A 27,582-nucleotide genomic window follows, 5' to 3' on the forward strand; every position below is an offset into this window, starting at 1 on the left:
TTCAACCAGACCCTGGGTGACTTGTGCACATTGATGTCTGAGAAGCAGACCCCAGGACCGTAGGCTTCGTGGGCGGAGGATGGCATCTCCCTTGCTGACTGCTTTGATCCCCGAGCATGGGGCCGGACACATCCTGGGACCTTAACAGACACGTGTTGAAGGAGTGAAGTAATGAATCTCTGCAGACACCAAGACAGTGGGGTGGGGAGGGGGCCAAGTGATGGGAAAGAAGGCGATCGATCAGCCCGAGTGGGCAGCAAGGATTCGGAGAAGGTCGAAAAGACCGGAAGTGGCATTCTCTGAACTCTACTGACGGCAGAATGACTGGTAAAACTTTCTTGTGGATAGCAGTTCGCCTATGAAGAAAACGTCTTGCAGCACACACACGGATCTCTTTTGTGGATTCTCGAATGCCATGGAAAAGGCATCTCCACGTGGAAACAAGAGGCAAGAGCCCTGTGTGCGGAAGAAGAGGCGGGCGAGGGAAGAAGCGAAGGAGGAGGTTTGATCCCAAGAGCCGGGGGGAGAGCAGAGAGGGCTGGCACCCTTCTGCCGCGCGGTGCTGGAGAAAGCCGAGTAGGTGAGCTCCGATAGGGGACCGAGGGCTTTGGATTCTACCCAGAGGTTCCAGTCTCCATGCCAAGCCCTCACCTGAGCAATGTGCTTTATGGTTTACTGCACTGGAGTTTCAGCAGATGTTGTCTCTACCTGTCACTTCCAGGAGCTGACAACACCCAGGCGAGAGGGAGAGGGCAGTGTGCACCGGGAGGGGAGGGGAGGGGAGGGGATGTGCCGGGGGAGTGAGGCAAATGCACTTGACTGCTGGTGGGTTGTGGGGCTTGGGCAGCTGGTGGCTGTCCCTCCCTCAGGATCAAGAAAGGCCTGGTGGTGCCCATGCTTGGCCAGGTCAGCCCTGGCAACTGAGGAGCTCGGGGGGCTGGGCCCCTCCCTGAGGCTGATAGCTGCGGGCTGGCGTCGGTTCTGGCGGATGGTGCCATGGGGCCAGGCCGCCATCTTGGTTCTAGCATCTTTGAGCAGGGGGAGGGACGACCACGGGAAAGTTACTTCACCTCTTCCCTCACCTTGGACCCAGGACGAACTCATTTTACTCTTAATGCTCAAACCACACCTGAGATAGGGACCCTCTTAATTCCCATTTTACAGATGAGGAAGCCCAGGCCCAGGGCGGGCCCCGGAGAGAGCTGGATCGAACGCGGGCAGTTTGAGTCCCTACACCACGTGCTAACCCACTGTGCCCTGCGCTGCAGGGGAGAGGCAGGGAGAGGCTCCAGGTGGGCACTCCGGAGCCAGACTTGCATCCTAACTCGCTACTGATGGGCTCTGTGAGTCTCCCTCAGCCTGTTTCCTCATCTGTATGACAAGTTTAATTATAGGAACATCTCAAAGCGTTGTTCCGAGTGAGGGTCAAGATAAAGTGATAGCAGCTGGTCATCTAAAACAGTGCCCGGCATAAAGTACTTCTTGCTTTTGGTATTTGTCAGCTTGGTGGGGGGGGATAAAATACAGTGACTTAGGAGGTGAGTGATGGGAAAGTCTCAGTCCTTTCCCCTCCTCTCCTCCTCCGACCCAACAGGTAGGCTCCGGTCAGTTTCTGAAGCCGGGTGGGAGTGAATTCCATCCTGTGACACGGGCGTCTTTTTATGTTGACTTTTTTTTCAAAGAGCTGGGAGTACGTCCAAGGTGGCAAGTCTCATTTGTATGGATAACGGCTCTAGGAATTACGTCCCATCAAACAACCCCCGGGGCCTGCTGGGTTACATTAAGTTCCTGATGTCACCCTGCCAGTTGAAGACACGGCTGTCGCTGGAGTGTCAGGGCTCCCGAGTGCCCCGCTCACTGCTCCCTCCTTTTCCGTAGGGAGAGGTTTGAGAAAGAGAGAGAGGGAGGAAGAGAAAGGCTGGCTTGAAGTTTCTGTGACCGCTGCCGACCACAGTGACGGTCAACAGGCATGACAAGATGGTAATGGCAGCCACCGTCCTTACTGAGAGCATTGTCTGCGCCATCGGTCTGGATCCTCACAGCGACCCTCGGAGGCGGGCGGGCCTGCCATCCCTCGTTTTAGGAGACAGAGAGCTGAAGTGGATTCGTGTCCACACAGTGGGGAGGCGGTGGGTGCTTACCAGTCACACCTGCCCTGTGGGCTACTAAGCCCCCTTGTGGTCTCGCCCCAACCCTTGCGGAGTGGGCTTGGCCCACGCTACCTTCTGGGGAGGCCAGACCCGAGATACCTGCTTCCACCTGTGAATTTTCACAGGGTTGATCTTGCCCTCCCAGCAGCTGTAAACCACACGCCAGCAGCCTGCACCTTGACCTTTCTTTAACTACCACGGTCTCGGAAGTGCCTCCAAACCTGAATCTTTAGTGGCGGCGGAAGATCCTTCTCTGGTTGAGACCACGGCCCTCTCTTTAGGGGGAGAGTCTTTGCCACCTGGAACCGCTGACGGTGCACCTGCTGTGTGTCATTCACCGCCCCCCCCCCCCCCCGCCCAGGTCAGGAGCTCGCCGGAGTAACGATTTCACTCGTTTTGCCAATGAGAACCTTGAGGCCCAGAGAGGCTGAACCACTGGCCTCAGGTCACCAGCCGACTCCTATGTTAAGTCACTGGAGTCTCAGATGCACCCTGGAAGCCCAGGCCTTGTCAACACCCTTTTCCTGGGAGACTGCTCGGAGGAGGCATGAGGTGAGCCGATTTGCCAGAAGGTCCTTTGTCTGCCATGGCTCACCACGGAGGAGGCAGGAATTACCCGCCCTCTGTTTCACAGAGGGACGCACGGCCTCAGAGGGTGAAGAAAGGGCCTCGGTCAAGGTCACGCCGCCCAGAAGTGGAAGAGCAGACCGCCGCCAGCCCGGATCCTCTGCCCCCACATCTGGTGCCATTTCCTCTACCCCACGGTGTGGGAACATCTGCCGGCCAGCCTCAGCGAGGGCCCTAGAAAAACGGCGGGGGCCTCGTTTCCCTCAGCTGCCGGTCGGAAGGCTTGTCTCCCTTTCTGCCTCTTGTAATATGAAGTGTGCGCGCGCGCACGCGTGTGTATTTTAAAAATCTTTTGTCAGCACCAAATTCATCTGAAATTGCAGCAGGCATAATACTTCCGTGTCCTCTTTACGCTCTTCGGTTCTAACAATCTTGCAGGTATCAGCCGGCCTCCGCTTCAGAGGAAAAATAATAATGAATGACTTAAAATAACTCTGCGGAGGAAAACGAAGGTTTGATTTGAATTGCAGAGGGAACGGCTCGCTTTCAGTCCCTCTCCCGCTCTTCGTTTGCTGGCGAAGGCTTTCAGACTCTGCAAGATCCTTCTACATTCGGAGATTCCAAGGCTCCGGGAAAAACCAGAGTCACGTTGTTCGATCCACGAGGGTATTTGTCAGGCATCTTTCCCCGTCATTCCAAAATACTACCAGTATCACCTTAAGAATAGGAAGCATTTAGTTCTTTGGTCTGTCCTTTCTTAAACATCGTCCGGGGCATAGGGAGTGATACGGTTTCCCTACCACTGTGCTGCCTACACGAGCATCTTCCTCGGGGCTGCATCAGAGTGGCCCATAGGCCGCAGAAGCCTGTCTCATTAATCACGGTGATCCGTATCAATAGAAGGGAATTCTCAGAAGGAGGTGAAATGCAGGTTTAACCAATGAGGCCCTATCTGAGGAGACTCATTATAACTCCTTACATCGGTCCCAAGAGGACATGGCAGGTCACGGGTGTGCTGAACGCTTTAATAGAAACCCTACTTAACCCACATGGGCACAAATGAAGCTGAAATTACGGAGAAGTATGTGCTGGCGTGTGCTGACCCTGTGGCTCGATTCAATCGTAATAAAGTTCTGCGGGTTTAATACATTTTCTCCGTAGAGTGTCACAGCCGACGGAGTTGTGAATAGCACGTTCTGTTTTTGCCTTGAGAACAGTTCTCGTCAACCAAGTAGCCAATGGGAACTCAGTTAATTAATAAAAGTACATCCCTTTTAAGTACTGCTGTGGCTTGACTGGCCCTTGATCGCATGGATTTGAACAAAGCCAGTTTGGAGGTCGCTAATAGGAACTTGTTACTGAGCTGTCATTTACAAAATGTACTTTGAGGCTCTGAGTCATCAGGTCACGCAGTGATGCCAGGGGTGGGGACGGAGGGAGGCTTAGGGTTGAATCTATTGATGTGCTGGAACCCAGAGGGGAGGGCAGCTGCTCCCCAGGCTTAGACCCCAGGTCAAATGGGGCCACATCAAGTGATGGGATTGTTACCTCCCCAGGTGCCCATTGGGGTTGGCTTGCAAAGCGCTGAAGAATGAATCACACCCTGTCCTGGCTGAGGTTTATGACACGCGATTTGGGGGTGGGGGGGGTAGGAGCAGGAAAGCCTGACTTTGTCCCATGTCACATGACTTTGTCCCATGTCACATGACAGGGGCCAGCAAGTCACCAGAACTGGGAGAAGATGGCCATCAGTCAGAATCTCAGTTTCTAACCCTTGTGTGAACCAAAGGTGCCCCCTCACCCCCCTTCCCCTCTGATCTTAGAGAATCAGCCCACTCTCTCTATCACCTTCTACTACCCTCTTTCCACACACGTTCACGTTTGACCCAATTCCCCCTTCTATCCAAAGACGCGACCCAATTCTCGAGCCTTCTCCCCCACAGTTCTGACCCAGTTCTCTCGTCATTTCCACAAAGACGTGACCCAATTTGGCTGCGTCCTTCCCCATGCACATGCGATAACATTCCCCCTACGCCTCCCCACACTACAGATCTGACCCAATTTCCACCTCCATGCTAGTCATTCACACCTGTTCCCCTCCCCCGCCCCACTGGACCGGAGCCAGACGGCTACCTTCCCTTTCTACAGGTGACACCAGCCCCTTCTTTTAATACCCAAGACAGAGCTGCACCTCCGACAGCAATCTCTTCTCTCCCCAGGTACGTCCCCAGGCGTTTGACCTGATTCTCCCACTCCTCAAACCCTGCTGGGGACGTCATCACACCCCCTCTTCCCAAGGACATGTGGTTCGTGTCATTGCCGGAATGTCCAGCCCTCCGACACAGCCAACATCCCCAAAGTTTTCGGCGCAACCATTTTGGCACCTGGCATGGCCAGAGGAAACCGTACAGCTGCCCGTGCCTTAATCTGATATTCAGTTATTAGGTTATTTTTGAAGAAATCATTTTGTTGGCAGCGTATCCGTCAGCATTTTAAATTTTCTTAAAAAAAAAAAAAAAGGACGTGGGAACCGTTCCGGTGAACTGTGGTGGGCAGTCAGGGCTAAAGGCCTTTACAGGAAGATGTGGAAAACAGCCAAGGCACCAGCCACGGACCGCCCCCCTTGCTATGTCCGTGGGACTCCTTAAGAGGTTACAGAAGATTGCTCTCCATGGATTCCTCATTCTCGGCCGCTACCTAGTTAAAAAGTAAATACGTTTCAATGATCACAAATGATTTTTACTTAGCCACCAGGAATCAGACCACAATCATTTTTGCATTTTGTAAAAGCCCCTACACAGCTGTCACATGACAAGGGTATTAGGTACTATCAATTTTGGGGACTGATTTGAGTGAATGACCTTGGACTGGGGGCGGGTGGTTGAGGGAAGGGGGGAAAGGGCTTTTGCAGCCTCGCCCTGGCTTCTGTAACTGTTCCTTTGTCCCTGTCCAGTGGTCCGCTTGTGTTTGAGGCAGGAAGAGCCCGTGGCTCTCCTCCCTTTTCTCTGAACTCTGAGCTGAGGTGACACTCGTGGTGGAACTAGAATTAGAAATAGTTGTTGTTTTGACAAATCCAGCATATTGCTGTGAATAGGGTTTCTCTTCTAAAATGAAGCACCATGAGTTCAAAGCCTTTGGACACTGTAAAGAATGTTCCGAACGTTCTTATCATGATGACAATCCCTATGATCATCACTGTTGTCACCATCTCCATCATCACCACCTTCATCACTATGTCTTCGTCACCATCACCACTAGACCCCCACTGGCACCACCACCACCACCACCACCACTGCCGTCATGATCATCAACATCACTAACATCATCACCACCATCACCATCACCACCATCACTGCTGCTTCCACCATTAGCATCACCATCGCCACCACCATCACGGTCATCATCGTCATCACTAACATCATCACCACCACCACCATTACCGTCATCACCACCATCACCACCACCACCATCCCCACAACCACCACCATCACCGCCATCATCATCGTCATCACTAACATCATCACCACCACCACTGACGCCACCACCGTTAACATAATCACCACCATTACCATCATCATCATCATTGCTACCATCATGATCATCACCACCACCATCACCACTACCGCCACCATCATCGTGATCATCTCATCACCACCACCATCAGCACCACCTCCTTCACCACTATCTTCACTGTTACCACCATCACCACCACACCTAATAACTCTGATTCTGTCCTGCACCGTTCCATTCTTTGTCTGCTGTCAACCTTTATTTTATTTATTTATTTGTTTATTTATTTATTTATCTATCTAGAGAAAGAGAGAGGGAGAAGGAGAAGTAGAGAGAGAGGGAGAGAGAGAATCTTAAGCAGCTTCCATGCCAAGCATGGAGCCCCACATGGGGCTCAATCTCACAACTGGGAGATCATGAGCTGATTCAAAATCAAGAGTCAGATGCTTCACCAGCTGAGCCACCCAGGTACCTCACTCCTGTCAACCTCTTTATGTATTTATTTATATTTTTATAAATAGGAATGAACATGGAAAAATCACTTTCTATGTTTTTTATTTACAAATTTTTATCTGCTTTATTCATAAATAAGTTAGAAGCTCAAGATCTGCCGATGTATATCTCATTATTGATTGATTGATCAATCTATCCATCCATCAATCAATCAGTCTATTCACCCACCCATCTAACTGTCCATCCGTCCATCATCCATCTATCTATTATCTATCATCTATCTATCTATCTATCTATCTATCTATCATCTATCATCATCGTCTTTTTCTTTCTCTTTTTGGTTGTATTTCTAGGACTTTCTCCTTTTTCTTCAGACCTCCACGCTCACCTGCAGCTTGTTTGGAGCTCAAAACCTAAAGCGAACCAGTACAGCAAGTTAGCACATAGAGAATGCTTCCAAACACCCTAGTACAGAGACCAGAACTTTCTTATTTAGAAAGAGAATGATGAAGAGAAACTAAACTATTTTATCTTTCTGTGGGAAAAAAGAGTGCATGTCTTTATTCAGCATCAAAAGTTTCTAAAATGGAAGAAGTCAGCAAATCCGAACCTTTGGTTCGTAGCCAGTGCGTTAGGGCCATCATGTGCACATTGTTGACATCCGGTGAGTGCTTGTTGAATTGGATTCGAGTGTCAGCTTTTGGACCAAAAAGGAATTAAACCCATAGTTCCTTGGGCCACCACCTTTATTCTCAGTCTCTTTTTGGGTCACATCCCTAATCTTTCCCAGTCTTTCCTTTTGTCCCTTATCAAAATTCATGACCCTGATGCTGAAGTAAAATTGATTATTAATGTTTGGAATCCATTGGGTATACAGGATTTAAGTCCCAACTCTTCCAACAACTAGCCTGAAAAGATCATTTTTCTTTTGGCCTCAGTTCTCTCATCTGTGCAATGGGAATCAATGCCATATAGGAAACACAGTAGGAATTGAATGAAAGAAGGTCCATACGGTTGTAGCTCCCAAAGCACCCGGCTCATGGTAGGCATGTGTATGGTACATGTACATTTCCTGTGGAATATCACGTCCTCCTCTCTGTCCATTTCTGGTACAGCCAAAGGATGCCTGGGCTGCATGCTCTTAGGGATCAGCTCTCCTTCTGCCATCAGCTTGTTCTTACAATCCTCAGCCCTTAGGAGAACCTGATCATTGAATTAGGGAAGTGTAACATAGGCAGACCAGGGGGCAGGATTTCCCTGTGAACTCACTGCCTTTTTACCCACCGCAGGAACACTCTGAGACAGCCCATCACCATGGACAGGAATGGTTCCTACAGCGTGGTGATGCTTGAGAAGGAGCTGCAGGGTGGGAAGCCCTCCTGTTGGAGTGAAGAGGGTGGGGAGGGAACCCTGAACCTGACTCCCACCAGTGCACCTGTTAGCTGTGTGACTTAATCTCTCAGCTCCTTAATCTCTCCTTCCTGCTATGGGGGCTCCTAAAATAGATGCTGTGTATTGTTCTGAGGAAACGATAAAAACACTTGGCACCTAGGAGTGTCCTCAGTAGATGTTGTTTTCCTCTCTTCCTTCTCTCTCTATCCTCCCTTTCTTTTTGAAGACATTCTTTTCTTTGCATTTCCTTTTCATCCGAGGTTTTGTGATACCAGATTTTGAGAAATGCTGACTGCTCACCGGTGGCTTGTATGGAACCCTACAGTTATTAGGAGGGTGGACACTAAGAAATCCAATAAACAATAAATATTTGTTTGTATAAATAAGAATGGCAACAACATAATTATTTGGGATCATTATTAAATTGTGAAATCAAATGAAGCCAAACTGATAATAATTGCACTGAAAGTCAGTGGACAGCTACACCCTCTAATTTGTTTGAAAATACTACCCTACTTTGTTATTGATGCTTAATCACGCAATTATTAAAAAGAAGACCTCCAAGCTGACAATACTAATAATGGTGATAAATCTTCCTGACGTGGAGGGCTCTCACTTTGTTTTAATTGAAGGGAAGCTATGGAAGTGTTTTCCCTCATTTGAAAAAAATCTTCCTTTTTTTCTCAGGCCATCTGTCTGGCTATTAAAATCCCATCAGCTTCATTGCGAGAACGCTTACTTCCCCCACGCCTGCCATCCCAAAGGGAGCTCTTAGAGCCAACTAGTTCACGACAGCTCAGGCCCCTCCAAAGGAAAAGCATGCTGCTCTCAACTCGTCCTTTGAGGCATCCTTTCTTCCCTGGCCTCTCTCTACACGGCTGCATAGACGGTGATTTATTTCCAGGCCCCCACAGTAATACCCAGCAATCAGTTTATACCTTCGATAATGTGTTGATTTGTTCAACTGTTTAAGAAGTAACTGTCTCTTCTCAGCAGGCTAGGCTGTAACGAGACAGTGCTGGATGTTCAGGATAAACACGCTTGGGGTGAAGTTCAACGCTATGATTTCAAGACCATGCTCTATAGACGAGCCTGTGAAACTAAGTGGTTGAGTCAAGATCAAAGGTAGGGAAGGAAATACCTGTGTCCCTCTGCTCTGATCCAACACCTGGTGTCCTAACCCACATTATTCCCAACCTGTCCTATGTCCCTCTAAATCCTTTCTCCTGTGATGGTCATGCAAGATGGTCATTACCATTATTACAAGGCTGGCCTCAGCGCCCCCCCCCGCCCCCCACCAAGGACAATCATTACTGAGAAATCTCATAGCACCTCTTCACACTAGGGGCAAATCCCTCAATGTTGGAGAGACTCTAGAAAGAAATCCCTTCACTTCTGGGAGATGCAGAGGAAAGGGCTAATTCCTCTCACCCAGGTGGTCCTGGGAGGGACATCTCCTCAAGACCCTGCAGGAAAACAGAGGGAAGTTTCTCCAGCTCAAGCCAGTGTGTCAACAAGGGAGTTAGGCTCACGACCTCTCTCTGGGCAATAGTCCACATCATTGTCCTTCTATAGATGTAAGAATGGGTCACATTTTAACTAAGAGCTGAGTGTTCCTGACGCCATAGAAAGGCTCTTGGAGTCCAAGCAATTTCTGTGGATTGACCCTCTGACCTTCTCTTCACTTTCCGCCCCTTTATCACTAAAGAAAAAAAAAAGCTGTGAGTAATGGGGGTAAAGGGACACCCATCTCTCCATCTTTTTCAAGCCTGCGGGAAGGTTTATAGGTCAGAATGGTGCGTTTGCAAAGTGAATGATGGGCTATTGTGGTATCTGAGATGAATTTAGTTGGTAGAGGGATGAACATTTAAGCAGACTTAAGTGGAGTATTTTTAATATGTGTTAAAATTTTAACTAGTGCATTAAGCCAGTGGTTCCTTGGTTATTATTGCTTAGGATGAGGCTAAAACAGGGCCAATTAAAGATAAGTGTTAAGTTAATAACAATACAGGTGGCACCTGGACACAGCAGACATAATGAAGGCGGAACCCAAATGGCTGAAGGTTGGGAAATCTTGATTTACAACATCACCGATCTTTTGAGCGCCTTCTCTGTGTACAAGCCCTTTATAGAGATTATTTTACAATTTATAACCCACTGCATGACAGGCATCATCATTCCGGTGCCCTGTGGCAGATAAGAAACAGCAGAGATGACCCCCCCTCTCCCTGAGGTTACAGAAGTGGTGGGGACTCAAACCCACGCCCGTCTGATGCCCCAGCGGGGCTCTTTCTGTTGGATGGCGCTTAGTCAATCAGTCAGGGAAAACTAGGGTAGGATGTGGTTGGGTTCTAGGGAAGATCTACGGTCCCAGGCTGCTCGGGTGTGCGGTCCTGTCTCCCGGTCTGTAATTTTAGCCCGAGTCCCGGCCACAGGCTTTGCGGCTTCATCGCTCAGTCCACAAATACACCTCTCCTGCCTGGTTGTTCGCTGCGATCTCTGGGTCTCGGTGAGTTCTCCTCCCGCAGTGTTTTTGGGGCTGGAAGGGGGTGTGTGTCCCTGCCTGGGGTGAGGCGTGCCGCTTCTCTTCCCTCCGACCAACTGTCACGGACCCTCCGACCAACTGTCATGGACCCTCCGGCTCCAAGGTTGCGGCTGCTCCAAGAGGGGACGGCCCCCTCCCATGCTCAGCCGTCTTCCCTCCCTCCCAGCGGCCTCTGCCCACCCTTTCCACGTCCCCCTCCCCCAACACCAACCTGGTTTTGCTGAGCTTCTGGTCCCGCCTCCTGCTCTCCCCAGCTCTCCCTTTTTAAGCCACTGTCTTAGCCTTGGCATGGGGTTGGGGGGTGGGGGTGGGGTGCGGCTTCCTATCCCTGCGTTAGTGTTCCCTGTTCCCTCCAATCAGCCACCCCACCCATTCTGCCTCAGGCCATGTCCTTGTAACCCTGGTGCCATGTACCGGAGGCCCACGGGGAAGCCTGAAAGGCACAGTGTTCTCAAGCTAGAGGGGAGGCCCTTTGAAACAGACCTTCCCGGCCAGGTTCTTGTGTTCTCCTGTGAACTCAGTCCTGGGGGAGGGATTCTGCTATTCCAGGGCTGAGGCCGGGAGAGCGGCCTGTTCTCTGAGCTGCTGCTTCCATGGCAAGCCACGACTCAAACCAATGTATCCCTCCCTTCCTCCTTCTGTCTTTCCATCCTTCTTTCCTTTCCTCCTTTCCCCCCCTTCTTTCCTTAAAATTTTTTTTTTTTTGCTGAGAGTCGACTATGTGCCAGACCCTGGCTTAGCTATTTCATCAGACCGAATGGCCGATTTCCCACTTATTGACCAAATGCCCATCGTGTGCCAAGAACCCTGCCAGGCAATGAGACCCACAGGCAAATCTGACAGCCCCCTGTCTCAAGAGCCTTCCTGCCTGGCCGAGGAGACAGAGACTTGAAAACAGAGAAGTCTGGGAAAGTAGAAAATCTTTGTGCACGTCGGAACTGGCAAGGACAGGCAACGCCACACCTCTGGCTTTTGCAGCCCGTGGGGAAAAGGCTTTGCGTTTCGATCAGCCTCCATCCCCCACTTCGCTGTGTCAGCGTGAACACCACCACTGTGAATGCCAGACATAACACCCCATCTCCAAGTAGATGTCCCCGTCCCTCTGTTTCTCATTGCCATCTGAAGGCTCTCTTTGGCCAGATCCTACCGCCCTCCCATGTGATTTTGTGGGACAGGTGGAGAAGCCCGGAGCTCACCCAAGGGTGTGCAGGGGTGTAAGCGGGAGGAGGGGGCTAAAGAGATCCATGAGTGCTGGTGGTCCTGCCCAGAGAGAGGTGGAGCACGTGGTCCCCAGGGAATTGTCCCTCTGGTTCCACCGAGCATTACTGAGCTCCTGCTGTGTGCTAAGCGCCCTACTGGGTGCGTGAGGTTCTGCACTGATGCTGGGATGGGACCGGGGTCACATGGATGCCGGTCCCAGCACCATTGCTGGCTGGTTCCACGCCGCTGGCAGAATCCCCTCCGTCTCTGGGCCTCAAGTTCTTGGGGCCCAAAGTGAGGGTCTGGACCAGATGAGCTCCCTGGATGCACTGCTAGATACCCTCCTTCAATCTGGAATAAAGATTATGTTTTCCAGACTTCCTTACAGCCAGTGTATGGTCAGGTGACAAACTTCTGGCCAATGAGACCAAAACAAAAATGTTGTGTGATATCTTTTGGGACACTTCCTTAAGCACCATGGGACAGGTGCCCTTTTGCCTTTGTCTCTTCGTGCCATTCTCTGCCTTGAAGCCTGGAATCTGAAGACAGTGGCTGGAGCTCTGGCAGCCATTATAGACTGTGGGGTTGAAGGCCACACCACAGGGATGGTGAGCAGGTAGGCACCTGCGTTGCTAACCTTCTTGTGGTGCCTCCAGACCAAACTTGTCTCCAGATTGGTTTACTTAAGAGAGGAAAAACTTTTGTCTCATTTAAACCTCTGTTACTTTTCTGTTTCTGTTACTTGTCAAATCTGATCCCTCCTCGTACAAGCCCTAAAATCCCTTCCAGGAGTTCCATTCTGAGGCTGTGACGTTAGGGCATCTTTAAACACTTGCTTCCCGTGCTAGGCAGAATAACGGCCGGCTGCAGATGCCCCCCATCCCAATTCCTGTAACCTGTGAATATGCTATGTTGCATGCCAAAGGGGAATTAAGGTTGTAGATGGAATTAAGTTTGCTAATCAGTTGATCTTAAGAGAGGGAGATTATCCTGGATTATCCAGGCAGGCCGACTGTAATCACGAGGGTCCTTACATGTGGAGGAGAGAGGCAGGAGAGCCAGAATCAGACAGATGCAGCACGAGAAGGACTTTGTCTGGCACCTGCTGGGCTTTGAAAATGGAGGAAATCTTGCTGCCCCAATGGAACGCGGCCAGTCTCTAGCAGCCGGAAAAGGCCAGGAGACAGAGTCACCCCCCGAGCCTCCAGAAGGAACACGGCCTCGTTGACAACCTTGATTTTAACCCAGTGAGACCAATTTCAGACTCCCGACCTCCAGAGCTGTAAGGTGATAAGTTGGTGTTATCTTAAGCCATTGAGTTTGTAGTGATTGGTCACAGCAGGCCGGAGGAAACTAATACACTCTCTCTGTTTCCTCCTGGGAAGATAAGATCATAACCCCCACGCTAGAAAGTGCTGTGTGGCCTAAGGAAGATGGGTCCATAGGACGCGACCCAACACATAGGAGACCCTCAAACACCGTCCACTCTCAGGGAACACCAACCATTCCCGTCACACCTGTGGACACCACCTTCGACCATCAATAACGACATTAGCGGCAAAGGAGCCTGGTCTCCCAGAGTTTCTATTCTTGTTGGGAGAGAAATAATATGCCCTCCAAACAAATTCAGAGAGCAGGAGGCTCGATGGAGAAAACAAAACAGGCAGGGGGAGGTTGGGAGGAGGATGGGTGATGCCAGCAGGGGGGGGTCAGGGCAGACCCCCCTTCCCCCGGAGCTGACTTGTTTCTGAGCCCCGCGCATGAGCACAGAGCCTGGCATGCCAAACATCCAACACGTGTCACGTTGGATCATGTGACCATCCTCCCAGATCAAACTGCACGTCTAGAAGTTCATATCCTTTCTGAGCAATTGCCGGGCACCTCCTGTCCACCCTCCCCACCCCGCAAAAAAAAAAAAAACCTCTAGAAATTTCCCTCTTCTCTCCGAAGCTCGCTGGGCAAAAAAGGAAGAGAACCCCCCGTGCTCCAGCAACGCCCCCTCCCCTCCCTCCTCGGCCAGGCCGACAACATGGGTTGTGTCCCTGGTGCCTGCCATTTAGTTATTGAATAAAGCAGACCACATGGCCTGCACGACAGGGTGCGCTTCCCGAACCGGGGTCAAGGTCAGAAAATGTCAGCCTCTGAAAGAGACGCTGTGGGGGTGGCGGCCTATGGGTGAGAGGCTCTCTTTAAAGGCGGCAGCGTTTAGCACACGGATGGGATGTCGTGTCGAGGGAGCCGGCCGGGCTGGCCCTCCACCCGGATCTCATCAGGAAACGCTGCCCGGGGATGGGAGATATTCACGCATCTGTTCACGGAGGCGCCGCCTGCTTCGCCCTGTGAGTGGCTCTGCCCTGCCCGGGCTGCTCTGGTTTTGCTTAACATTCTCAGCATTTTTGGCCACCAGGAGACAGAGACGCTGCCTGCGATTTGCCGTTGGCCTTAGAGGAGCGGCTGCGAATTCAGATGCGCTGCGGAGGGAGGCCGGAGGGAGGCCACAGGGGCGAAGCGGCCACGGAAGACACGTGGGAGCGGCGGGGACCCCGGGGGACTGCAGAGCACCTGCCACGCCTGAAGGGGCCACCTACTGTCCACCCGGCCCCTGCCATCGGTGGCCAAACGGGAATGGGGTCCCGGGGTCACAAAAAACCCGATTTGTTTTGCTTTGTTTTTCTCCCAAGTGAAGCCATGACTAGGAATTTTTATAGGAAAGTTCTTCGTTTGCGGAAGATTCGAGGGCTAAACACAACTCGCTGGCAGGCCACCGACTGCAACTGCTAGGGTGACCACCATCGCCACACTACGGATAAGGACAGTGGCACTTACTATGTATCAGCATCTCGCCGAGCACTTTACACGAGCATTTTGCTAAAATCTCATGACCAACTCAAGAATGAGATACAACGTTTCCCACTGACATGAGAAAATCGAGTCAGAGAGGTGACACTCCTCATCCAAGGTCACCTCGCTGATAAGTGATAGGTTTGGGGCTTGAACCCAGGCCGACAAATGCCAGAGCTGACTGGAGCTCCAGGCCTGGCTGGAATATCCTGGGATTACGATGGTGCTGGGAGAAAAATCTGAGATTAAATATGTATCCTAATCTCAGACGCGAAGCTACGTTCTATGTCCTTTTTCCATAGTCATTCATCCGTCCATCCATCCATCCATCCATTCATTCAACAAACACTGACTGAGCTCCTACTATATGCCCGGCACTGGGCGAGGCCAGGGGGACACAGGTGGGAATCACTCTATCCAAGACGAAAGGTCTCGTCTTCTCCCTGCAGATGTCTCCTGTTTGCTCCCACCGACTCAGACAAGGTCACTCACGGTCACACCTTACTTGACACAACGACAGTCCCCAGGTCCTGTGGATCCTCTAGGGTCAGTCCCCTGCCCTGGGCCAGCTGCTTCATCACTTCCCAGACCATGCAGTCCCCTCCTTCCTGGAGTCTCCGCTCTGTCCTCCCCGCCCCGTCCCCATCTTTACTTCCCGAACGATCCTTCCAAAGTGCGAGTTTGACCATGTCCCTTCCCTTCCCAACATTCTCCTCTCTGGGCTCTTTGCACAGCACAGCCATCCCTCCACGATGTGGGCTCTGTCCAATCTTGTCCCTCGGGTACTAATACCTTCCCTTACCTCCCCGCCCACACCTGGCGCCCAGCAATACCAGAAACCTCTTGTGCTCCCCTGAACACTCCGTGCTGTCTCACGCCTCTTCCTGGAGCAGGGTCCCCAACCGGAGCGTGGCTGCTTGTGTCCCTCTATCCCCCCCCCACTAGAGCAGAAGCTCCTGGAGGGCGGGGGCCCCGTCTTTTCACCTTTTTAAAATCTGGAGCCTGGGATGGAACTTGGCACATGGTAACCGGGTGAATTTTGTCGATGAAAAGGATTAGGGAACTCATGGTCTAGAAGCGGAGACAGAACTGGGAACAAGCAACGGGAAGAGGGAAAGTGTGTTAGAGACACATGTGGAAGGAAAGAGGGAGGGGTTGTAACCTAGTGGGAGGCAGCTGAGGTGTCGGGGAAGTGACAAGTTAGCTGAATCCTGGAGACAGGTGGAATGTGGTTGGGAACAGGCCCTTCTGGCAGAGGGTGGGGGAGAGGGAATAAATATATATATATATATATTTTTTTTTCACCCCTTTCCCCCTCCAGAAACTGTAGCTAGCACGATGTCCATGTATTTTGAGGCATTCTTCTGTCTTCAAAGCAACGAACGAAACTGGCAGTCCCTCCACGTCCCCCCACTCTGCCCTGTGTAAGGAGCATATTCCTAATGTAAGCTTCAAAGTTCTGAAGACTGCATCATGCATGGAGTTCAAGTTCTCCAAGAGATTTATGTATAAACTTGGGGGCTAGGGGATGATGGGAAATACAACAATTAGCGCACTAGGAAGGCTGTGCACTGGTTTGGGGGACGGACAGACTTGGGCTGGAATCCCAGCTCTGCGACTTGCTGTGTGCCCTCGGGCGAGTTACTTAACTTCTCTGAGCCTCTTAAGATGGAGATAATGGGCATGACCGCATGTACCTTCAGAATTGTGAAAGTTATGCAAGAGCTAGCCTCTGAAAAGCATCTAAAGAGTGCTTAGCACGAAGGAAGCACGCCACGAATGATCAGCTATTATTGTTTATGTTATCATTACTGTTGACGTGATGCCAGGGTTACCTGCTTTGCCAAACACGTTGGAGGAAAACCCGGGGAGAAGAGTTTCCAACCTTAGGGAGACTTCAAGAAGGATGAGGGATAAGACTCGTACAGAGGGCTGGGGGCAGAGAGGTGACAGATAAGACTGAATGATCCTTTAGGCAGAGAAAGCGAGAGAGGAAAGCAACGGGGCAAGACTGGAAGAAAGGCTAGCAGCCAGTCAGCAGTGGATTGCGCCCCACAACCAGGGCAGAGAGAGGCTGGCACCGAAACCGCACGGTGCATGCTGTAGAGCAAAGCAAGGTGCTGATTCCCCATACAACGAGGCCACAGCAACCGTGCACCTGGGATCTCAGAGCTAATCCTTGGCACTCTTGTTAGCAGCTGGAAGACTACCCAAGGTCAAGGAAGTTCAGGGAAGAGTGAATAAATACAGCGTCAGGAAGGGAAAGGAGTGGTGACTCCTCAGAGGCAGACTCAGGGCTGCTAAGTCAGTACCTCTGGGCCGGGTGATAAGGACCAGGATTTAGATTAAGAGAAAAGGCTGGCGGTGGCCTTATCGGCTTCCTGAAGCTCATTTATGGCAAAGCTGTTGCCCTGGGGGTGGGGGTGGGGGTGGGGGGTGCAGGGTGCCAGGGAGACACCTGCCTCTTCTCGGGTCTTTCACCAAGTGGTTCCAGCCGAGCCTAGGAGAAGAGCGCGGTCTAGAGGATGCTCCGGGTTTCTCTTTGGAAGCCAGGTCCCTGCCTCAGTGGGAGCTCCTGGAGGGCAGGTGCTGCTTAGCTGTTCACCCAACGCTGGCTCCTTAGCATTGTCTCGGTGCCAAGGCAGACCCGGCCCCGCCGGCACGGAGCATACAGCCCCTAAAGGGGCACACGGACCACAGGCAAAAAAGGAAAAGGGGCACACGGACCACACGCTAAAAAGGAAAAAGTCAACGTGAAAGGCGGAAAAGGGAAAGGAAAGAGGCTCACAGGACTGGGGGCTCCAGGGGAAAGGGTGACATCTGAGCAGAGACCTTCTGCACCTTTGTCACCGGAGGGGCTACACCCGGAAGTCAAAAGAGAAGGGGGGCGGATCCCGATGCACCTGTTTTGCGCATTCCCTAGGATCTTCTCTCTTCTCTCTTTACTACAGCTCCGTGCAACTTACGTGCTCACTCCCTTTCCCGGGAGAGAGCTCACCACCTCTGGCCCCTGATGCCTGCCACCCCCCTGCCCCCCCCCCCACTGTGAGAGACTCAGCCTCCGGGGAGCTCACTGGGGGGCCAAGCCCGTTGCTGCCCTTGCTTCCGCCTTGCTGGGCCTCCCTTTCTCCCAGGTGGAAACACACACCGCCCCGTGAGCCATTTCTGTCCCTCTGGAAGGCGGTCCCGCCGCCTCCCAGACTCACCCCTCCTTGCCATCTACCTTCCAGCCGCGTGGGACCCTCTGCACGGTGGCTCGGGCGTCTGTTTCTGCACATGGCCCTTCCCTCGGTCTGAGGTGCTCACCCTCTTCCCAGCTTGCTCACCCCTACGCATCCTTCAGAACCCGGTCTCCCCCGGCATCCACCCCTCCCCGGTCTCTGCGCTCCCAGAATCCCCTGTGCTTATGCTTCCTGCTGTCCCGTCATCTTCGTGTGTTCACCGTTGTGTCTCCCCTGCCAGATGAGAAGTCCCTGTGCCCCGAGGGCAGAGACTGAGCCTTTGACTCTGTCCTCAAAGCTCGTACCCGCTAGTGCTCCGGGAACAGCTACTGAGCAGAGATCAACTGTCGCCCTCTCCCTGGTCGAGAAAGGTGTCGGTAGGACCACACTGTTCCGCCCTCTGCTGCTCCCGGAGTCACGGGACAGGCACCAGCTGCCTGCGGGCAGAATCCCTCGGGCTCTCTCGGCACCCTGCCCGCAGGCCAGAAAGCTCGCCACCTTCCTTTGGTTCGAAGGCACGTAATTCAGGTTGCAAGGTTTCTGAAATTAGAGCGCGTTTGACAATTGATGTGTCCATCAAATTTGTCCTCCCCCCCCCCGCCCCCAAAAGCTATTTTTAAGAGGATGGTCCACTTCGTAAACTAACGGTGCCCCGGGAAGCGAGGGAAGACGGGACCGGGAGAATACGGCACCTTTCGTAGCCGGGAGAGAGGACCGGGATGCCATGAGGTCATGCGACTCAGCCACGATCGCACAATGGCCGACCTGCATTTCTGGGGGGTCGGGGAGCACACTTAACGTCCCTCTTCTCTCTCGTTCCTCTTTTCCAAAAGTCTGCTGGATAGGACTGAGCCGCATTCAAACTCCAGCGCAAATTCTCCACGGTCCTAACTGATTGTAAGGGGCGCCAGGAATCCCTCTGAACTTGCGGGAGGGCGACGAAGGCAGCAACAGGGCCATGTCACATAGCCTGTTCCTCAGGATCCCCCACGGGGCCTCACCGGGATGGCCCTCAGGCAGGTGGGGGCTTGCTCACCACTGCTTTCTTTCCTTTTTTTAATTAAAAAAAAGTTTTTTTTTAATTTATTTTTGAGAGAGAAGGAGAGAGAGGGAGAGAGAGAGAGATTGAGAGCAAGCAGGGGAGGGGCAGAGAGAGAGGGAGACACAGAATCCGAAGCAGGCTCCAGGCTCCGAGCTGTCAGCCCAGAGCCTGACGCGGGGTTCGAACTCACAGACCGTGAGATCATGACCTGAGCCGAAGCCGGCCGCCCAACCGACTGAGCCACCCAAGCACCAGGCACCCCGCCACTGCCTTCTTATGTTGGCACAGGGCTGGCACCTGCCGTCAACACCTCCACTGAGTGTATTTTGAATTTAGTTGATTGGAGTGGAGTATTATCTATTCCCGGCCTTCTCTGCGCTGTCACGGGAAGTTTGGAGGCCTTGATGGCATTGGGATGGAGACGGGGGGGGGGGGGGCGGGAACACGCCGAGAAGAGAGGAGAACGGCGCCCGAAACCTCGCAACAACCTTAGGGGCAGGCACTGTCACCTCCACCACGTGGATGGCACAAGGGAGGCACAGAGACAGAATTCACTAGCTCAGCGTCACACAGCTTATAAGCAAGAAGCCAGAAGTCAGAGAGCAAAACTCCGCAAGACTAACAAGGCCTCGCACCTTTGAGTCCTAACTACCTCTGAAGCCCTCTCCCCACACCGTCCAGCACTGCCCCCCCCAAACTCTCCACCTGCCCCCCCTCCCCCAGCCACCAGCCTCACCCAGGCCCCTGTCTCGTTCTTCCTCACTGATCTCTGTACTTGCTGCCCTCTGAACTGGAATAATCTTTTTTCCTCTCTTCACCCCATGAACCCCTACTCCTCCTTCAGATAATCGTTCTCACCTCACCTCCTCAGGGAAGCCTTCTCGGATTAGATACCGCCTCAATATTGCGAACTCACAGCCCCATGTGACCTCCCTGGAGAGCACTATCTTAGTTGTAATGTACATATATATATTTTTAAATTTTTTTAACGTTTATTTATTTTTGAGACAGAGAGAGACAGAGCATGAACGGGGGAGGGTCAGAGAGAGAGGGAGACACGGAATCTGAAACAGGCTCCAGGCTCTGAGCTGTCAGCACGGAGCCCGACGTGGGGCTCGAACTCACGGACCGCGAGATCGTGACCTGAGCCGAAGTCGGACGCCCAACTGACTGAGCCACCCAGGCGCCCCTGTACATATATTCTTTGAATTAGGGTCTCTGAGGACCGGGGGCCGTGACCCTGAAGGCACCACCTCAACTCCTGGCCCAACCCCTGGCCCTTTGCCGAACTTCACCAAAGGTTTAACAAATAAATGAGTGAAGGAGTTGCCTGACCCGTGACTGTCAACCAACCCAGAAGCTTTAAATGCGTATTTCACTTGAATACGGGTATTTTGGCCACAATACTCATACCTAGGCGAAAGGGAACCATTGGATTTTGCACAGTCTAAAACATCTCTTGTGTTATTAGTTTGGATTTGTGCCTTCTCCTCCCCACTGACCTGAAAGCGAATGCTCGTGGGAAGCCCTCCCCAAGGATCTCGGTGACAGCCGCTGTGGGTGATGTGGAGGCAGGAAAACACAGCCACCGTCTATTTAGAGGACGCTCACCGCCCGGCACTTCCTTCCCAGGCATTCGGTTGTTCTCCCAACTCTTTTTTATTACCTTTCCTTATTCTCGTCCCTTGCGTGTGGAACACCACCCTCCCTTCTCTCTCTCCCCCTCGCTCCCTGTCGCCCTCCTCTGTGTTGAGTTCTCCATTTTCTGGAACGTCAGAAAGAGGATGCTGTTGCCACCACCGCTCACCGTAGATCAGTTCGAGAACGATCCTTTGCCGGTATGAAGGGACCACGGGCTCCGAATCCCCGCCCCGCTAAGCAGGCAGTCGCGGTTTGCTCATTCACCAGCGAAGGTGGGCTGACATCGGGCACGTCGTAACCGCGGTGGCTGCAGCAACGAGCAAACCAGACAGAAATCCCTGCCCTCGTGGAGCTGACTGGCCGGCGGGGGAGACAGACGGCAACTAGCCCGAGTAAACTATGGAGTGTGCTAGAAGGTGGTAAGGACTCCGTAAAGGAAAAGGAGGCGGAGTAAGGAGGATTGTAGGAGGGGTACAGGTTGGGCTTGTCGATCTTGACCGCCAATAAGATGGGCAGGGAAGCCGCCCTGTGAGAAAGCTGTTTTGCCTTCCTTTTACAGAAAAGGAAACTGAGGCTCGGAGAGGTTAAATGCCGTGCCCCGAATCTCGCCGGCTGCAAGGCTTGGAACGAACCCAGGCCCGAGTGGCTGCGAAAGTCTTTCAGCTACGCGACATGTCACAAAGCTCCATCTGAAAATGTACAGGGGACATACGTTTGCTATTTTCTGAAAGATGCTTGCAACTATAAAGCTGAGGACACTTCCAGACTTCCAGACCGGAAGGGCAAACCCACAGGGGCGCGTGGCGGGTCTGGCCTGAAGCTCAGGGTCGCGTTCCGTCAGCCTCACGGGAGTGAGGGAATCACGGCAGAACCGTCACGCTGCGAGGTGCGGGTCCGGTGGGCCAGAACAGGCTCAGGCTGGGCCCTGGCTGGGGGACACTTCAAGGGACACAGACAGAATAAAACCCAGGGCTAGCAGTGAATATGAGCATAGGGCCACAGTAGGCCAGGGTATGTGCATAGAGCCCTCTGGAGGCTTGCGGGGTGGAAACGGGGCCCTGGATTCAAGTTCTGGCTCTGTCCACGTGGGCTTGGTGGGCGGTGTCACCCCTGTGTGCCTGGTTCTGCTCAGCTGTAGAGGGGCACGGGGGCGGGAAGGGCAGCACGGGTGGGCAAGGGCTCCAGAGTTTGTGCCTCAGTAAAGCACTCAGGTTTGCCTTCCCGGGTGAGGATGCGTAGGTCTTGGCCCTCTGGAAAACTGGTCAGCACCTAAGACCTCGGGGACTGTTCTCAGGATCCCGGGGACTGGGTGGGGAGGTTTGCTAAAGCATAGAAGATTCTGGGGTAACTACATGGGGACGGTCCCTAATGCCTGCTGTCTACCCACAGTGTCTCTTCTGGTGCCTCTTACAACCCACCTGGGCTTGGATGTACTTTAAAAGCAGGCAAGGGAAGAAAACCAATGGGTTATTTATTTATTTTTCCCTTGCTTGCAGAGACTGAGTTTACTGACAATTTTCCGTTGGCCAGTTAGGAGCGGCACGACCTTAAACACGGACTCCTTCTGAATCCTCTTAGTTTGTGATGATGAGTTCCATGACTCATTATTATTCTTGTAAAAAAGAAGCACCAGGAAGAACAAACAGACCATCCTGACTTCCTCGCCTCCTTCTTTCTCGATTACTCGACTGTCACACGTCCTTACGGTGTTTGAGTTAAGTTAAATAATCTTAAGGATTTCGGAATCAATCCACCCATCACTACGTTTATGCCCCCCCCCCCCCCATTGTGCGCAAAGCGCCTAAGGAGAGTCGAACGGGGAATCTGACTTGGGAATTCTGGAGTGATGGGTCCAGGGTGTGGAGCGACTTCCACAATCAGCTCGCCCGAGACTCGAAAAAGTTAAGATGATCTGGGAAAGGCTGTTGGCCTTCCTAAAATAAAAGATACGTACTTTCCTTCTGGAGAAGCGAGGCAGCCATGGCTGAACCCAGCCTGGAGCCCTCACCACCTCTCAGGCCGGGCAAAGGGTACGCGACCGGGAGGTGGGCAAAGCCAGTTCGGGCAAAGCGAGACGCTTTTTGCTCAAAGGGAGCAGGGACGTAGAACGAGTGGCAGAGTCACCGTGAGCAGGCAGCACGTGGAAGCAAAGACAGGAGGAGCCGTGGATGGAAGAGGAGCTCAGAGATTCAGCAGAGAGAATGTTAACAGCCCAGACAGAAAGAGTTCTGTGCTGCCTCACGGCAAGGAAAGGGACGCGCGCGAGAGAAGGGAGGGCGGTCTCTGCTCTAGACCACGTTGCACGGCTGTTGGTTCCTCCTCTGCAGGACCGGAAATCCTCTGGGGGAGACGCGGGGGGCCCCCCGCACAGAGGGGAGGAAGGCGAGGAAGGCGCAGGGGAGGATAAACACAGAGTGAATTTCTTGCTGCCCCTGGAGACCATGATTCCTTTCAGTGACAGCAGAGGTTCATATCCTGAGCAGCAAGCCACCGCTCGGCCCAGAGACACCTCGCTCGGAGCAGCTGTTTTAGCGTCCTGTCATGGGTTTTACTGAACGATATTCCCTGAAAGGGCCAATCCGTCTCTCCATTTGGAGGCTTTTAGTGCAGCTTTCCTGAAAAGTTCAAGGACTTCTCCTATCACGCTCCACCTGTCTGTATCCACGCACAGACTGTCCCACCCCCTCGATCCCAGTAAAGACCCCAGTCTCCAAGGAATTTCAAGTTCACACAGACGCTCCTATTTACCCTGCACAAGGGGAAAAAAAATCAAAAGGTTGTAACTTCTTGATTTCCCTTGTCTCTCGCTGTGTGTCTACCCCTAACAGGTGGCCCTGTCCCTCCTCATTCTTCAGCAGACTGATTCACTCCAAAAGCAGCGATGGAGGCAGGCAAATATTTGCTGATTCTTATTTTCATCAAGAAGGGAACGGGGGTGGGGGAATGGCGGGGGGGAAAGCACGTCAGGAGACAAAAAGCCCGAGTGAAAACCCAAAAAGCCGCAGAGACCAGAAGCAGACGGGGTTGTCTTTCCCTCTGGAGTCATCAGGAGCATCTTGGGGAGATTTGAAGTCTGTTCACAAACTTTTGGGGTATGGCCAGGAAACACAGCAAAGAGGCGACAGGGGAATCTTTCCTGAAGGTCCAAGTTTCCACACACAAAAAACATAGATTGGGAGAAATGTAAAGTGCCGACAACTGGATCTCCATAAAGGCTGACCCTATTTTGAATGCTCCAAAAAGCAAACACAGAAACACCTCACAAGAGCCATCTATGCTAACCTGCAGAGATAAGTGCTTTTCCAGTCTGTGGAAATCAGTGCATTCTTCCAAAATAAGTGGGTGGCTTCAAATCTTCCAGCCACTTCCTAAGTGGCCAAGGCCCGACTTCCTGGGGGCAGTCCCAGGTCCGCGAAGCCCCATATGGACGGACGCGTTGGAAAATGCAGGCGAGGTTGCACGCCCCCCCCCCCCTCCCGCCACCCCGAGCACCCACCCTTCCCGCCTGGGCCTTGGCCACAAGTGGAAAAGGAATAGCATCCTGGAGAGAGCCTGGCCCAGCCCCCCCTCACTGCCCGGAGGCCCCAGGCCTGGGAGAAGGGCCAAACCCACAGCTCTGGTGCGCACCACACAACCCTTGGGAGGTGTTGTAATCCTAACCCTTTCTGGGAGATGATTCGGGGGTGGGGGGGTGGGGTGCCGTGTGGCGAGAAAGCGAGGGGGGTGGGCGGCACATTTGGGGACGCAGACACCAAACAGATGGAATTTAAATGAAAATACTTAAGCCTTTTAATACACAAGTGATCCGAAGCCACCTCCAGTCCACTTGCCTTCTGGGAATTATAAAATGTTTCGAAGATCCCAGTCCATGAAGAATTTGCAAGTAAAGCCCTGATAGGAAAGTATGTTTATACCAACTTACCAATTTCTGAGTATATTTCTCCTAAAATAACGTTCCGTCTTTCCTCTAATTTCTTGGCTGCCTGTCTCCATCCGAGTAACATCCAAGGAAGGCAAATTGCTCCTATGATCATTTCCCTAAAGCAACTCTCATTCACTTTGCTTTTCTTCTCTTTTGGAATAAAAGTCTGCCATAAATGTTTAATTAAATGGAAGCCTTTCCACTGTTAATGACAAGCTGCTCGAAAGGCTTTTCATTCTTTAAGGACGGGTGTGTTTAAAACGGTCCCTATTAATTTCCTGATATTGATTCTCTGGCTGGGGAAGAGCATAGAGTATTCAGCCTACAGCTCTCCTGCAGACTATGTTCAAGGCAGCGGTTTGGATTGAGAAAGGGCACCAAATGCAGTATGCGTCAAATAGACCATCGCTCAATGAAGTCACTTAGCTATTCAAAACATGTTCAGCCATCACTCAACCGCTTGCACCAAGAATGTTGGGAGGGGGGCACGAAACTGGTGCTCTTTCCCAGACATAATCGTTTCCCAAAGAGCGGCTTTGGCTCAGTTTGGGTTAGACCCAGGGGCCACATCAGTTTCTCCCTCTGCTGTCTGTTTCCCTCTCTTCTCCCCCATCTCCTGGCTTCAAGTCCTTGCATCACCATCCCATGGTGAGCTTAACAAACAATTCTGCAGTCCCCGCTTCCCAGCGCTGCCTCAAACGGCCTCCGGTATTGGTTCATGTCAGAAGCAGAGCACATAAGCCTTTCTCTCCACGCAGAAACACGCATCTCTCTGTGCACATCCTTCTACGGGTAGCTGTAGCTTGTACATACGGATATCTCTATGTATGTATATATACACACATGGCCATTCAAATGCGGTCCCTCGTATTAAAGTCTGTTGCTAAATGCAGGTTGTATGACCTGCAGGAGTTTTTTTCTGTGCTTATGAACGTGGCTCAGAAGCACATGCCTTTAGCGGTACCCCGAGCTCCCAGGCTTCTCACGGTGGGGACCCCTTTGGCCACAGCACATGCACAGGCACACACGTCTCAGTGACCCTGCAAGATCAAGGCAAACAGCTGACACCCCCAGTCCACTGCCCCCCCCCTCCACTCCCTCCCTCAAGCTCCCCAAGCCCTCGCCTCTCTCTCCCGGCCTCCCTGCACAATGTCTGATGCTCAAGCTGGCCGCAACGCTGACCGTACTCGCTTCTGGATAACAGACATGTCACTGCGTGGAAGTGAACCGGTTCTCAGCCTAACCCGCAAGTGAACTGCTGTTTATCAGGACTTGGGCTTGTTTCCTGTGAGAGACGTATGTATTTTTGGACTTTGTAAACGTTAAAACACACACATACACACACGCAGCCAGTCGCCCCGAAAGATATGTGTGGGTTCATAGACATTACGAAATGCTCTTGAACTCAGCTTGCGATCCTGGAATAATTAGGATTTACCAAATAAGGATTCTTAGAAACAACAGATTTTTTTTTTTTAAAAAAAGGAGATTTGCAGATGATGATGTGTCTGGGACTTTTGGGGAGTAAGGGGAGGAGGAGGGGGGGAAAGGAAGCACATTTTTGAATTCTTCATTGCGAAAAGAGGAGCAGTGTTGACAGAAACAGCTATTTCCCCCCCTTGTAGATGGCAATGCTTACACCAAATGGCAAATCCTAATGATTCCAAAGCAGGCAGAGCTCATTTGACTTTAAAAGACAATCTCTTGTTGTTTTCATCACATCACAGATCATTCCAATGAAGAGGTTTAGGGGAAGGGGGGGGTGGTGGTGGAGGCTTGAGAGTTGAGTATGGCTTTTGCTTATTGATTTTCTTTCCTCTGAAACTAACCCAACCAACCTTGATCTGTGGTAGGAAGGAGTGAAGTAAGAAAATGGTGGAATGTGAAGGGGACTTATTTGGAGGAGGGTGGGGAGGGGGAGTGAAAAGGGGAGGGGTGAGGTGGAGAGGGGGAGGAGATGGGAAATCAAATACCTTCTAGACAGCAGGTTCTCCATAATCCAGAATGGGTCATAACTTCCTCGTTCTTTTTGCTGGTTTCATTCTCACTGACACTTTTGGTCTTGCAAACCCCTCTGGAGTAGAGCCAATAGTCGGTTCCCACAGCTATGGTCATCAGACTGAAGGCAGCGAAAGCACCAACGGTGGTTAAAAGCATTTGAACACCTCGATCAAACAGCCCCATAATTCTTCATTATATAAACACCCAACCGACTTCTGGTTCTCGGGAGAGTGTGTGTGAGGGTGCGAGTACTAAAGCAAAAAAATAAAAATAATTCCACTACTAATATAATGGATCTGTGTGTGAATAGAGAATATGGAGAGATATAAAACCAGGGAGGTAAGAAAAGCTCACGGAAAAGAGTGTAAATTATAAAGATCACACGGGAAGAGAGGCTTGCCTTTTGAGATCAGAAACTGTTCCAGTTGCAGTAAAATTTTTTTTTAAAAAAGGAGGAAAAAAAAAATAAAAAGACACCCCCCACCCCCCCAAGTGAGATGCCTTAATCTCTTTTCCTAAAATTCTGGTCTCCAGTTTCCATATGTGATAGCTAATTTGGAGATGGCTTCCACAGTGAACCAGGGAACAGCCGCATTCTCAACACAATCTCTCATGGTCGGGACCTAGACAGTTAGAGATTGTAAAAGCCGGGATGCAACCTTCCGTCTTCGTTCTCGGCTCTGCGGCCTGCGCCATGAAAATCCTTTGCTTCGCCAGTTCTCTTCCTTGGGGGGGGGGGTGTCTCGGGCGCTTTCGTTTCAGACCAGACTTCCCAGTATTCTGTAAGCCCTTGATCTCAGCTGAACAGGTGCGGGGGTCTCGCCTTCCATGGTTTTGCCCCGGCAGCGGCAGCGGCGGCGGCAGCAGGGCGGGCAGGCACGGCGGCGGCGGCGGCGGCGGCGGCGGCGGCAGGACGAGCAGCGGCGGCGGTTATTGTTGTTGGTGGCGGGGGTAGTGTTGGCGAAGTGGGGGAGGGAGGGGGTTTCTCCCGGAGAATCGAGGCGGGTTTCCCTCCCCCTATCTGCAAAGCTCCTGGAAACAAGGGAGCCGGCGTCTTGCTGCAGGATGGGCCGCCCGCCTGCCCCCCCACTCGCTGC

At 52.1% G+C, this 27,582-nt stretch overlaps 1 protein-coding gene across 1 annotated transcript in view; it reads right to left on the bottom strand.

Moving 5' to 3' along the window:
• Positions 1 to 26,668, bottom strand: part of CACNG2 (calcium voltage-gated channel auxiliary subunit gamma 2) — a 107,752-nt gene extending 81,084 nt beyond the window's left edge. Inside the window, exon 1 of the mRNA XM_047067113.1 lies at positions 26,458 to 26,668. Coding sequence (XP_046923069.1) covers positions 26,458 to 26,668 — 211 coding nt within the window. The remainder of the gene's footprint in view (positions 1 to 26,457) is intronic.
• Between the last annotated feature and the right edge of the window lie 914 nt (positions 26,669 to 27,582).

Source organism: Lynx rufus, unplaced genomic scaffold, assembly GCF_022079265.1.
Source record: "Lynx rufus isolate CCGP_SWC_20201006 ecotype Redwood Valley unplaced genomic scaffold, mLynRuf1.p SCAF_7, whole genome shotgun sequence".
In the NCBI taxonomy this organism is placed as follows: domain Eukaryota; kingdom Metazoa; phylum Chordata; class Mammalia; order Carnivora; family Felidae; genus Lynx; species Lynx rufus.